Source organism: Equus quagga, chromosome 4 (assembly GCF_021613505.1).
Source record: "Equus quagga isolate Etosha38 chromosome 4, UCLA_HA_Equagga_1.0, whole genome shotgun sequence".
Taxonomy (NCBI): domain Eukaryota; kingdom Metazoa; phylum Chordata; class Mammalia; order Perissodactyla; family Equidae; genus Equus; species Equus quagga.
The window spans coordinates 128,081,941-128,096,340 of record NC_060270.1 but is presented as its reverse complement, the minus strand read 5'-3'; the positions used below and the strand labels follow the sequence as shown (position 1 = coordinate 128,096,340).

General features: G+C 39.8%; 1 protein-coding gene across 7 annotated transcripts in view; it reads right to left on the bottom strand.

Annotated features, from left to right (window-relative positions):
• The window catches only part of LOC124238003 (unconventional myosin-Ib), a 179,916-nt gene that overhangs the window by 22,430 nt on the left and 143,086 nt on the right, over nt 1-14,400 (bottom strand). For all 7 annotated transcript variants that reach the window (XM_046658306.1, XM_046658308.1, XM_046658307.1 and 4 more), the window contains 6 exons: nt 13,630-13,692; nt 10,071-10,271; nt 8,682-8,908; nt 5,982-6,182; nt 4,223-4,316; nt 2,954-3,103 (listed from right to left, as the gene is read on the bottom strand). In XM_046658306.1, coding sequence (XP_046514262.1) covers nt 2,954-3,103; nt 4,223-4,316; nt 5,982-6,182; nt 8,682-8,908; nt 10,071-10,271; nt 13,630-13,692 — 936 coding nt within the window. The remainder of the gene's footprint in view (nt 1-2,953; nt 3,104-4,222; nt 4,317-5,981; nt 6,183-8,681; nt 8,909-10,070; nt 10,272-13,629; nt 13,693-14,400) is intronic.

Genomic DNA, 14,400 nt, shown 5'->3' with positions numbered 1-14,400 from the left:
TGAATGAATACACACTGAGCTCTGCACTTGCCTTTGTGTTCCCTCTTCCGGCTGCCATGACTCACCATGCTGCTGACTGGGTCAGCCTCTAACATCCCCAGTCCTCTCAGGTTTGCTGTTCTTACTCTGCCTCAAGCTAGGAAATCCGCTAACGAATTTAAGCAAACTTCTATCAAACCACTCAACTTTATTGAGCTCCTACTCTGCATGAAGTCCTTTAATAGAACTGTAAGGTCATAAACGTGAATCTGACTCCAGCCCTGCACTCAAGAGCTTGCAGTGGACACAAGTCCGCAGTGTAAAACAGAAACAGAGTCCTGGGAGGAGGAGAGCGTGGCAGGCAGCTTCAGAGGCAGCAGCAGTTATGTCCAGGTGAGGAAGGTTAAAGACGGTCCAGTGAGGCTCCAAGCAGAAGGCTCCAGGCCAAGTGTTGGCTCAGCCAGCTCAGTGCCCAGAGGCTTTTCTTACCTCCAGGGCTGATGCCTCAGAGCGTGGAGGCTGCTGGAACACTCCCTAGAAAAGTGACCTTTTACTGTATTTAATGCAGAAGAGTCACTGGAATGTGGGCATCTGCAATGAAATTTCACAGCATTTCAAACACAGTACTGAAGTCATGCTGTGACTCTGTGCAAGCCCTAGATTGCTCAGCTCCCTTCCTCTGAGGTGGGAGACACGCCTTCCAGGATGCCAGGCTGCATTTTGGAAGATGAGAGGAAATGGGGGATGATGTTATCAACACATGAGCAGCAGAAGAGGATGCCAGAGAGAAAGATAAGGAGAACCCCGAGAGCTTGGACAAATCACTACCATCTCTGGGCCTCAGCTTCCTCATCTGTTAAATAAGGAGCTGGACAGTCTCTAAGGTTCCCCACAGAGTAATATTCCATGGCTGTAGATCGAACTATACCTACAATATCTGACCATCCCTTCTGACATTCATTTGACACCTCAATTTTTTTTTTTTAATTCCTAAAAGGCTTGAAAATACCTCTACCTCACTTTAAAATTCATCTCAAAGAGCCATGAAATATATCACAGAATATGGACTTTAAAAGAATCAGTAACTGAAATGAGCATTCGGAAAATCTTCGAGTTATTCAGTTCAGAGAAAATATTGGATTTAATCACTGGCTTGGATAACACGCTAGTTAACTGGTTGAGGTATATAGTTCAAATTCTGAAACAGATATAACACTAGAGCCAAATTAATACTTTTTCTAAAAATTGGGCTATTACTTGTTTTCATTCTAAAATTAATATTGCTCGTGACTCTCACCATCAAGAGTTAACGACACATATGGTGACTTTTTTTCATCTCGAGATACGAAAGCTCTACATTGGGAGAGAGGGTGCAAAAAGCACTTGCTCTTCTTGGCTCTCTGTCTGTTTCTTCTCATCTTTCTGATGAAAGGCCCCTTCCAGAAGTTCCTTCTTGATCGTCTATCTAAAGGTATATCCTGTCTCCCCATTATTCTTTATCCCAGTTCTCTATTTCCTTTCTAGCACTTATTACAATCTGTAACTGCTCTGATTATTTATTTGTTTAAATGTATATTGTCCCTCACTAGATATAAACTCTGTGAGGTCAGGATTAGGTTGTTTTGTTCACTTTGCTATCCCCAGAGCCTGGCAGAGGAGGGGTTTCAAAAGTATCTGTAGAATTCAAGACAGACGAATTCAGCACACTTCCAACCTTGAATTTTCTTGAATGATCTCAAAATAAGAAACGATAAAAAGGGTTCCTTGAGGACTGACTTGTTGGTCTTCCCTTTCTCAGGCAAACAGAAAATAGAGCATTATGAATCTGCAGAAGGGCCAAGTACCATGGGCCACGTGCAGCCAGGCTGGTGACAACGGTCTTCCGCGCCTTTGCAGAACACGCAGGAATGAATCAATTTGTCGTTAACGTGGCTGGATAGGTTTGCACTTAAACACTTGTACTGTTAGTTCTACTCTTAACTAGAGGAAGCAACTTTAAAGATACTCTTAAAGATCAGGCAATTTTTCTTTAGCTTAATCATTTAAGTATCTCGTTAATTTTTAAAACTTGGAAATAATACACTAAAATGTACTACATGAGAATAGGTCAGCATAAATTATGTCCTGATTGTACACTGCCTGACAGCAAAACCTCTCCACGGCTGAGAAAGAGGAACAGCCTACAGGAGATTTGACTACTAATTTCATTCATTTTCCAACTCACTCTCTAGTGAAAAAGCACAGAATGAAAAAGCAATTGGAAGCAGTGTTCTTATCACCAAAATTTATTTTGTGAGAACGCAACTCAAGATCGAGTCTGAGGGCAAACCTTGAGGTTTTCCCTCAAAGCTGTGTGATGCCTCCAATGAAGTATCTATAATCAAGTGAGCATGGAAATTCCAAAAAGAATTCCATGTTAATTGAGTAACCATACTTTATTATTGAATCTTTTCCCATAGTTAATAGGGCTACATATCTGAGGACTAAAGGAAATCCAACCCTTCAACCAAACCCAGAATTCTACTAAAATGTGGCATTAGCTTTCTGGAATTAAAGCCATTCTCAGTGCTGCTATAGTAAACAGAGAACAGCCAATTATTTTGGAAAATTGACCCTCTGATAGCCAAAGGGTTAAATGACATTTTCTCTTCCAATCTGATGACCAAATTCAAGATGTAGATTGCCCACTGTGCACATCTATAGCAGTGGAACAGCGTCATGTACTAAACCTGAGCTTTGAAGTTGTCCCGGATTCAAACCCATCTCTGCCACTTCACAGCTGTGTGACGTGGGCATATCCCTTAACAGCTCAATGCCTTAGTTTTCTCATCTTTAAAAAATGGACCAAAAAGTACAGCCATCTCACTGAAGTTGTTGGGAGGACTAAATATGTAAAAATTGGATACATAGTTAAGCACATAACAAATACTTGCAAATTCGCATTGTTATTACAGACAAAATGTCGGAGACTTACCGCGTATCTCCTGTACCAGGCAGCGATCACGATTTGGCTTTTTCTCATTAGCAGGAAGTGTGTGCGGCATTTCCACCCCCGATAAATCTTCTGAATGAGGGTGGCCAAGTCCTCTAGACGCTGCTTCCTCAGGTCTTCTAGTTTGAATAACTAATAAGAAATGATAGATGGATTTATCAAAAATCCACTCAAAACTCATGGCATACATGAAAGACATTCTCTGGAGGTACAATGTCAGGATGCTGGAGTCAATCGCAGGGAGAAAAAGAATGAGTAATTGTCTTAATTATACATGATACGGATAACAGCCCATGAGAAAACGATTTTGATGAATTCACACAAGATCCACAATTTAGATTATGGTCATTAGAATTTATGACAAATCAGAGAAGGGCTGGACTGAGCTTCGGTTTACCTACACACTATGTACAAGGATGCAATTATTAATGGAAGGACGATGCCGGCAAAGTTTCTCTCTTAAACAATTTAAACACTTTCCAAATATCTAAATTTCGAAATTACCAATCAATTGCTATGCTAATTAAACTTCATGCTAGTCTAATCACTTATAAAAAAGACTCCCTTGGAGTTCTACTAAGTAGAATTTTAAGTGTTCTTTTTAACTTTAAAAAAATTTTCACTTGAGGGGGCCAGCCCGTTGGCACAGCAGTTAAGTTTGCATGTTCTGCTTTGGCGGCCTAGGGTTCACCGGTTCAGATCCTGGGTGCAGACACGGCACCACATGGCAAGCCATGCTGTTGGTAGACGTCCCACATATAGAGTGGAGGAAGATGGGCAAGGGTGTTAGCTCAGGGCCAGTCTTCCTCAGCAAAAAGAAGAGGATTGGCAGCAGACATTAGCTCAGGGCTTCCTCAAAAAAAAAAAATTTTAACGAGTGCCCTCATGTACCTCTAAATAATTGGGCGGTCTTTCCTAAAATTATTGTATAATTAAGGTATGACAAATTCAGACTGAATTTACCTCCAATTCCTATCAATTAGAGAGGTTTTATTGTTGTATTAACAGTTTCTTTATGATTTCTTAAGTGCAGAACGATCTATCAGTTCAAAGATTTTGATGTTTCATAGAAAATATATATGGTCTTCCACTACCCCTTACTTGCCCATCCTCTTGGATATCTACAGATAAACACAAGAACGTGGCATTCTTGGTAGCATCCAGTGTAATGTTATGAAGTTAAACATCCTTTAAGAACTTGCCTATATGGTTATAACATAAGTTCAGGGTGTAAAGGTTTCGATTACATACTGTTCTTGGGTTTCGGATGAATATCTTTGATCTACCAAAGGAGTATTCTTCCACAGGAATCTCTAATTCATTAAACAGAACCTCCACACCAGTCCTATAAAAATAAATAAAAACAATCAGTTTTCTGAATTACAAAAATAGTTTATCTTATCCTAAATCATGATATCAGGTTCTTAGTAGTATAAAAAATAATAGCTTCAGTTCCAAGTGTAATTGCTCTTTCAGTTAGCATCCTTCTATCAAAGAATTTTCAAACTGAATTCCACAAATTAAACCAAATCCAGGAGATGCTAAAAAAGTAAATTTGGGTTCAGGACTACATCATCGAAGAAAATGTGGTATTAAAGCCAATTTCTTGATTTTCATTAGCAGAGGCAATACTTGTCTCAAATATACCTGTAACGATATACCAACCAGGACCAAGAGGGAGTGCAAGAAACTCAGAACTATTTTGAACCTACTCAGTCAATTCTTGAAAATGTTTTCAACACTGCTCCTGCCCCTTAGAGTGTGGGCAGGGCCTGAGCGAGCGCTAAGTGCCAGACCAATGGGGTGTAAAGGAATGTGGGCCTTACGTGGCGGGAGCAAGGCCTGGACTTGGCTCTGACCTCTCCATCCTGGACCCTGGTTTTGACATCCGTTTTTAAAACTAAATTTCACCCCACTAACCTGTGGGACTAGGTGCCAGGCATGGAGTAAATCCATGTTCTGTGTATTATGATATACACAGATCACAATATCCTGGAAATTAGTGGTGAGGATTGAAAGAGTACCCAGATCCTACATTATTTGGGTATTGAATGATACATCCGAGACCACACTGTATGCCTGGAGTTTCTATATCTTCTCGTAATATGTGGTGTGTGTCTAATACTGTTGATGTTCCTGTGAAAGGCCAGGTCCAGCAAGAATGCGGAGGGAACACAGTACAGTGACATGACAATCCCAAAGTTCCTGCCTAGGCTTGTAAAAGAGGCATGCCGGCCCTCCTGTAGTAGTCAGGAGAGAGGTTCCACAGCCCGCAGAGAAGGGGCAACCTCTCTGACTGGGGAGAGCAGAAGGAAGGTCACTGCACAAGCAAGGCCTGATTTTTCTTCTGCAGCAGCCCACCCACCAGCACACAAGTTCTCTCTGTGTGTGGAGAGCTCACAGGGGCTGTTCCACGGGATGGGCCTGCAGCGGTCCAGTGCTCTGCCTGGGCCTGGATGGGTGAGTGCATCTCAGGGCAGGTGAGTTAAAGCCGTACGGCCTCAGGTCCAAGCCATATTCTCCAAACCAGCTTCACTAGCAGTAACACTGACACTTTGAACCCCATCTGCTCAGGTATCAGCTTCTCATTTGGTGCAGACCTGGGCGACTCTCACTGGGGTTAATTCCCCAGGGTAAACACGACAAGCTGAGAGAAAAGCAAAAGCTGAGAGAAGGGATCCAAGATGGCTCTAACGCTACCCTTTTATGAATTCCATCAATTACAAATTGCCTCCAACTAACTTGCCATGGGCATATTTTTAAAATTCTATTACAGACAAGTTCCAAATGTGGGTTTGATAAGCCCTGTTTTGACCTTAAAGAAACTCGAGACCTCTATAATTAATCAAGAATTGGCACAAAAGGGTATCCTGATGGAAGAGGGTCCAAAACTGAGGTTACATCCAATTTTCCAGAGAATTCTGTTTTGCCTAACAGCATGTGAAGGAAACAACACGCTATTTGTATGCTTTAAAAATTCATTATTAAATATAATCAGTGAATTTCTTACCTTGCTGGTCCTTTCCAATGAGGCCACGTTTGTTTACAAAGCATCTTGTATCTTTCTAGGCAAGGTTCATAGGCCTGTCTGAAGGCGTAGCCGGCCCTTCTCACCCGGACATTCTCCAGAAGACCCAGGTACCTGATCTGATGACAAACTAGAGCCTCGTTGAAGATGTGTGCTGCTTTTTTATCATTTGGTTTGATACACCTAAAAGATTATGAAAATTTTAGGTTTTAAACTCTGTCTGCATCCATGTTTTACAAAGTACTATATATAATTACTTCACAGTGAAATAATGATTTATTACTCTTGGGAAATCTAGTCATTTCTTTTGAAATTATTTCAAGTCATTTTACAATAACCTAAAACTAACACAACACTACATACACAGCAATAAAAAAAGGATAAATTAAAACATACAATAATATGGATAAATACACTGCCATTTTGTTGAGTGAAAGAACTCTGACATAAAAGAGTACATATTTTATGATCCCATTTTATGAAGTTCAAACAAAACTTCAATCTATGCTCAGAAATCAGTAATGTTGTTACCTCTGGGGAGAGGTAGGGTGGAGACTGACAGAGACGGGGTACGAGGGAACCTTTTGGGATGATGGAAACGTTTTATATCTTGGTCTGGATGGGGGTACACGAGTGCATACACATGTAAAAATTCAACAAGCTGTAATTAAGACTCCTGGAATGTACTGTATTTTATGCATATTATATACCTCAACGAAAAGATTAAAAACATTGCTATCTCCCCATATCCCTGTATCTCCCTTTTTAATAGGGCACTTTGCTGCCCTGGGAAAGACTATATTTCCCAGCCTCCTTTGCAAGTAGATGTGGCCATGTGACTGAAATTCTGATCACTAGGATCAGAATTCGTATGCCACTTCTGGGTGTGTCCTTAAAAGGAAGGGACTTGCTCTCCCCTTGTTCTTCTCCCACTAACTGTGGGCTGAGACTGTTGACACGGTAGAGAGCCCTCTCTGACCATATAGATGAGGGAAATACCCTGGAAACACCAGAGCCACAAAACAGAAGGAGTTGCTCTATCAGCCTTGGAGTCCTTACACTTAGAAGCTATATAAAAAATAAATGTCAATCTTCTTTAAGCCAATTTTGGATCTTCAGCAATCTCTGTGTCTTAATTAATACATTGTTAAACATTTATGGTTACATCTGCCTAATTACAACTGTCAAATAAATTCCACACACATATATAATATGCAGACAGTTAAATCTTATTTGGCCTTGGAGGTTTTATGCTTTTTCTTTTTTTACAAACAAATCAGTAGAACAGACTCGTGAGTTTTCCACCTAGTCTGACACCTAGACCCCTGCACATACACTCAACTGATTTTCAATAAAAGCATCAGGGCAACTGAATGAAAAACAGATATTTTTTTTTTCTTTTCAATATATGGTGCTGAAGCAACAGGACATCTATACAGAAAAAAATAGATCTTAATATGAAATCTGAAACTACAAAGATTCTAGAAAAAAAATATGACAATATATTCACAACCTTGGAGTTTATTAAGACGTCTTAGAGATGCCTTAAACTACTCAAGGGAAGGAGAATGAAGGAATTTCTGGGCTGGTATAACGTCCCATGACCTCACCTGGGCGGTGGCTACCAAAATGAATACAACAGCGAAAAGTAAGAGTGGTTCCCCTAGGACCTGTGCATATCACTTCACGTAAAGCATACCTCAATAAAGTATGGTTAAATAATAATTTTTTTAAAATTCTACTTAATTGAGAATAACAAAAGCAACTGATCATAGAAAGTTTCATGTTTTTTTTTTTTTGTGAAACTAGGATCTTTACCTAATATATGTTCTAACTTGAATGCAATCAAACCAGGGGATTTTGCCTATTTACATCTGTTACTAATATAAATATTAGGTAAACAAGCCAAACACAAAAACATTCTTCACTCTAGTTTCCTTATAACTGAGTTTTCAAAGACAATGATAGAAGGTATGTGTGGGTGTGTGTGCTACAGGAAATCTGACCTGTTAGAAACACACCTTCTATTATCTAGTTCAACAAATACACACTGCAAACTCTAATCCTAGCTGGTCTTTACTGAATCGTGAGATGGTCATATCCAAGATGCCCTAGACATAGAAAAAAGAGAGCAGATGCTTTTTAAGCAGTTTTATTGCTTTGAAAAAATTCAGATTGTTTTAGGAATCGTTACTTTCTCTGGGCCTTTAACTCTCACAGGAAAGAAAGAGGGACATTTTCCCTTACACCAGAGTTGTAACGAAAGCCCCCACTTGCTGCAATGCTGTGCTCTAAGTTAAAATAAAAAGAATCCAACAAGAGTTTCATGCAAAACTTTTACTAGAAAAAAAATTTACATCTTGTTTCTTAATTTCCCATTAAAAAAAAATACACAAATTTGAGAACTCCTATGTGCCGACAACCCAATTTCATTAAGTATCTGTTCCCCTCCCCTGCCACATGTTCTTTTGCCCTTTTTTAAATTCCTTATTTTGGGGGAGGGAGGGCACTGGAGAATTTTTTAAGCAAACAGAAGATACCATCTTCTTTGACCTGTAAGTACCTAGTTATCCTCTGCTTGGGCTACACTCAGATTTAAGCAAACAGGAAAATGATCTTATGACCTTCCTTGAGAATGCCTTCATAATCACACTGTCAAAAGAATTTGATGTGCCAGAATACCTAATATAGTTTGGATTCTTGGTCTGCAGGTTTTTCATCAGAGTGGCCACGGATGCCTTGAACTGGGAGCCTGCTGTAGGAGGCCTTTTCAGGTTGATCTTGGCAGGGTTCCCTTCGGGGAACAAAGACTTGATGAGGGCATGGCCGGCCTTCCACATGGCTTGGGACAGGTCTCGATAGAGAAGGTCGTTGTTTTTGTCAACAAATCCTTCCACCTGGTACAGCACCTATGAACAGCACAGAGGACTCAACTGCTGACACACCGGATGCTAGAACATCATACGACTGTTAAAAATATTCCAAGACCATCGATGGGGTAGCCGCTTCTTTCGGCATCAAAAAATCCCCAACATGTTAGTCGCATTCAAGTACCGAATTAGCCTCTAAGTTTAAATTCCATCTGTCTAAATCACAGAAGAGTCCAAAATAAGTTACCCTTCAGGATTTGCAAAGATAAACTCCAAAAAGGTTATCATAACATTTTCAAAGGATTTGAGGTTTTTTTTGGTGTTTGAGCATATTTTTGAGGTTTTACTTTTATTTTTTTAGTTCACATGTGCCAATTCTAGTCTGTTTAAGAGCAGACAGGGGAAAAGAGAGATAACACTGATATTTTCATAGACATCGTAAGCCAACAGAGTTTAGGTAAATTATCTTTTAATGACACAGATTAATGCAAATAATAACATAGTAACAAGCTCCAACATTCTGAAATTAAAGGTAATCCAGATTCTATATACTTAACTTTTACTAAATACATAATTAAGAATTTTTTTCCCTTTGAAGTTTGCAACCTTATTTATAAGAAAGGAGGCACTAACTGTAATTAATAGTCTTTTAGGATTCTAAAAAATTATTGCCAAAACTGTTTTAAAATTATCTTTATATAATAGAGGACAAAAAATTAATTCTCCCAAATAGTGAGCAAATGAATAAGTGCATTTTTACAAAAAAGAAAATATTTTCCCTAGTGTCATTTCCAAATCTCAACCTAAGAATTCACTATTCCTGCTGAACGGTTTGTGTGTTTACACCCTTATCGTTAAGTCTTTAGTGACTCCTAATTTTTACTGGCAAATATCCTTTATTAGTGTTGATAGATTTTTTAATAAGATAGCTTAGAGCTTGAAAATAGTAAAATCGATTTTTAAAATACATTCAAACTCTTTCATTAAGACTACTAGCTTTCCTTTCATCTCTGAGTACTAAGGAGATTTTGCTCAACTTAGTCCAGATTCTATTGCTATGAAACATTTATTGTTTCTACTCTTTTAGCAGCTCAGTTCATCCTCACAAGTTGGCACTGGTCAGAACGCCCATCTCCGAGGCATGGTGTCCTCAAGGGAATAACTCTGCAGGCCCAGCCGGGTGCTCACAGCTCCCCCATACCTTGCCGGCATAATGCTGAATTCTGAAACAGCTGTGGGGCAGGGACGTGTCATTGAGGAACCGAGAACACTTGCTCATCCTGCTCTCGAAGTGCTGGTGGGTGGCGCAGACTTGGTTGAGCTTCTCTAAGAAGGTCTCATCGGTGACCGTGCCAGGCCTCAGGCACTCCTCATCCAGCATGGCCAGGATTCCATTTGTGTTCTGGGAGAAGGGAAGTAAAAAGGTTTCCTTCCTTCCTCACTGTATTGTTTTAATAATTATTCCTAATGACACCATCAAACACAATCAACTTAGTCACAAGAAAATTCCGTTCAGTTACAAGGAAAAAGCAGAGAATCAAAACAAATAACAAAAAGCCACAGAAGTCAGCTCTCTTTCAAAGTGTCCCAGGTGTGTGTAGGGAGGGTGGGAGTAGGGTAGGGGTGGCAGTGTATCAGTCTCTCCCTCCCCGACTCCGTTCCCCCCACAGAACAGAACTTAGAGTCACCTCAGCCATCTTAGCTGGTTGATGACTCCAATTTGCATTGTCAGAAAAAGGTAACTTAGACCTCAAAGATTCAAACACAAATCTAAAAAGTCAGAAACAAAGTGACAGTGCAGTCTCTCCAACATATGGTCATAAATCACAAAGCACGGTCTTCTAAGGCCATTATTTGATTCATAGCTTGAGAGGGAAATTGGTTTCAGATGTTTTCAAACTGCTCATGTGTTCAAAATAAAGTTTATTTTCTAGGGAAAAAAATGATGTGATTTGGGATGCTGCTTTTAATGATCAATGCAATCAAGCTGTGTTTCAAGAATATCTGTTTAGAATAAAATCCTTCTTCTACATAAAATTTCGAAATGGATGTTAAACATGAGTGAGAATTTATTTCTTGTGTAGTCAGACCCTGGGATCATACTTATCCTAAGAGCAGTCAGCCCAATTAAACTGAATCAGGAACCTTCCAGTTTGCTACATAAAGGCTGTTATTCCTTTGATTTCCCCTCTGGGCCCATATGTCTCCATTCCACAGAGAACCATCCACTCCACTGACCAGCAACCTCACCACAGCCACCAAGGCACAGCCCCAGTTCCTCTTCCCTTCTCCTCACAAGGCCGTGACATCCTCGACAAGCATTTATTCATTCCACACAAAACCCAGGGGAAGTGTGGACTCTCAGGAACCAAGTGTGTTCATAACAGTCCCAGAATAGACATTATTGTTAAGTGATGCTGGAAGGAAACACTTCCTTTATGTCCCCAGGCCCCTGCGTGGACATGAGTTTCTTCCATCACATATGCAAGGGGATGTCGGGCTGAGACAATACTGTTAGACTAACACAATCCAGTTAAATTACCCCTATTTTTTTTTCCTTCTTAAAGGGAAATAATTAAGTGCAATATTATGTTTACGAAGGAAAACGTGCTAGTCGTGACTGCTGAAAGTTAAAATTCCCACAGCAAATTACCTTGGTCCAAAAATTTACCAGGAAAAGTTTTCAGGAAATCCACTGATTTTCTGGATTTTAGACTAGAGTTTTGGATCGCTTAGGTGAAATATTAGTGTTCACATTCCAAGAGCGTTCAGATTTTTCAAAACAAAGTTTATTTTTTAAATGGAAAATCGTAATGCTTGAGAATAGTTTTTAACAATCGATTTAATCAAAGATGTGGCTTTCAGCAATACTATCTTGAATACCAAGGGAAAAGATACTGCCTAATGACATAACTTCCGAAAGGATTTGTTAAAGGTACATAAATAGAAAGTGATGTGCTGGACATTTAGAGCCTGTAAGGGCTTTCCGGAACCAGCACTCACTCACCACTGACAGCTCAAAAGGCTGTGGGACAATAAAGTGTACACATTGTTTCAAATAACACTGTTATCAAGGCCAGGAATGTTAATAATCCTAAGCATAAAGCAAGTTTCCAGAGTTTCACACACAAATCAGTCTTCCCGCAATCAATTCATTTCCAGTAAACTACAGAGTATGATGTAAAAACAAAAATCTTAGACTCAGAAAGGTTACTGTAAATTATCCAGTGGTTTTCCATACTTGAAGCCTTTTCACATACGTACACACGAACTTGGGTCACCTGAAAAATCCCATGGCCCTTGGCCACCTGCAAAGTCACACATACAATGTCCCCTGCATACGTTCTCTGAACCAGTGGTAAGTCTGTATCTGAGCCTCTTCTGGGGTCCTACTTAATTCAGCTCCTGAGGCTGTCCCTTTCTCTTAACTTGAACAGCATAGTTTTTTGTTGTTTTAACTTTTTAAAATTTTTTTCCAGCTTTACTGAGATATAATTGACATATAACACTGTGTAAGTTTACGGCGTACAACATGTTGACTTGATACACTTACATACTGCAAAATGATTACCACCAGAGCCACAGCAGTGGGCTGACACCTCTATCACGTCACACAATTACCACTTCTTTTTGTGGTGAGAACACTTCAGATCTACTCTCTTAGCAACTTTCAAGTATATAATACAGTATTGTTAACTACAGTCACTGTGCTGTACAGTACATCCCCAGAACTTAGTCCTCTTCAAGCTGGAAGTCTGTGCCCTGTGACCAACATCTCCCCTTCTCCCTATCCCCCCAGGCCCTAGCAACTACCATTCTCCTCTCTCCATTTCTATGAGTTGGGCTTTTTTAGATTCCACATAGTAATGATATCATACAGTATTTGTCTTTCTTTGTCTGGCTTATTTCTCTTAGCATAATTCCTTCAAGGTCTATCTATGTTGTCGTAAATGACAGGATTTCCTTCTTTCTCATGGCTGAATAATATTCATTCATACACACATACACACACACACGTCTTTTTTTATCCATTCATCCACAGACGAACACTTAGGTTGCCTCCATATCTTAGTTATTATGAATAATGTTGCAATGAACCTGGGAGTGCAGATATCTCTTCAAGATCCTGATTCCATTTCCTTTGGATATAAACCCAAAAGCGGGATTGCTGTTATCATACGATTGTTCTACTTTTAATTTTTTGAGGAACCTCCATACTGTCTTCCACAGCTGCTGCACCAACTTACATTCCCACCAACAGTGCACAACGGTTCCCTTTTCTCCACATCCTCCCCAACAATTATCTTTCTGATAATAACCATTGAACAGTATGTTAAGAGGTCACTAAATCGTTAGAAATGAAATGGGTATTTTGATTTGGTAGAAACCTTTAAAGCTGCTCCGAGCCTCCTCTGATCAGTGCTCACACTCCAGGAGCCGTGGACTGGAGCTGGGCTCCCAACACACAAGAAAGGCTGGTGCATCTAAGGGCAGTAATGAATGGGCAGTAATGACACAGCACAGGATGAGTATGGGGGATCCAGGCTAAGTATCAAAATGTCCAGCTGTCTAGGTATGTGTTCAAGAACTGTGTATGGTCCCTTAGGACTACAACCAAGTCTCCGGAACTCTGCAGTTCCCTAAGAAAAGTGTTAAAACAGTGAAAATATTAAAGCTTCACAATGAAGGCAGTGAGATCATTCATAAGGAGTGAATTACACTACTAAGAAATTCTTTAGAAAACTGTACCTAATACTCACATTTTCTATCAGGTCACAGATGATAGCATTATTGAAGTAATCAATGTGCATCCATTCTATGTCCTGAGAAACAAAACAGAACAAAATCAAAGTCCATATGATGATGCCACAACACCACCATCCATAAAACAGATTTTGCCCGTCTTATCATATTTCACTTCCTCTCTGAACATTTCCTTTATAAAGTCAGTGCTGCAAATGTCATCTTCCGGTTCCCAAAACTTTCTCAGTGCAGCAGTCCACCACTGACATGATCTGATTGAAACGAGCGCCCTTGACCTGTCCTGAGACTGCCTCCCATTCCACTCTCCCATCTGTGGCAATTTCCCATGCACTTCACTGGGCCTGGGCCAAATATTTACTCGACAGGCCCATGGGTCAATATTACTTTGTGTATATTTACAGTGTTTATAAGGAAATAAGTCAGAACTTGATCCCAGGAATCTAAAGCCTAGATTTTTCTGTTCTTAATTTGTAATCACAAGGAAAAAATTAATTTTAGAGTCAACCCTATGTTGTAGGACAGTTAACTTTTTTCAAGTGTAAAAAATAGCCCAGTGCTCAGACAAAATACTTTCAACATAAGGAAAGACAAAAACCTATCCACTGGTTCTAACGCTACCAACAAAGCCAAATCTGGGAGGCCAAATGTAATCATTCTGCATCTGCTTACACTCTGTCCATCAGTGTAAACATTTATTTTTCTTCCAAGGGGAAGAAATTTAATTCGTACAGCAAGCTAGGGACCTTCCTATATATTCTTAGAAGTGT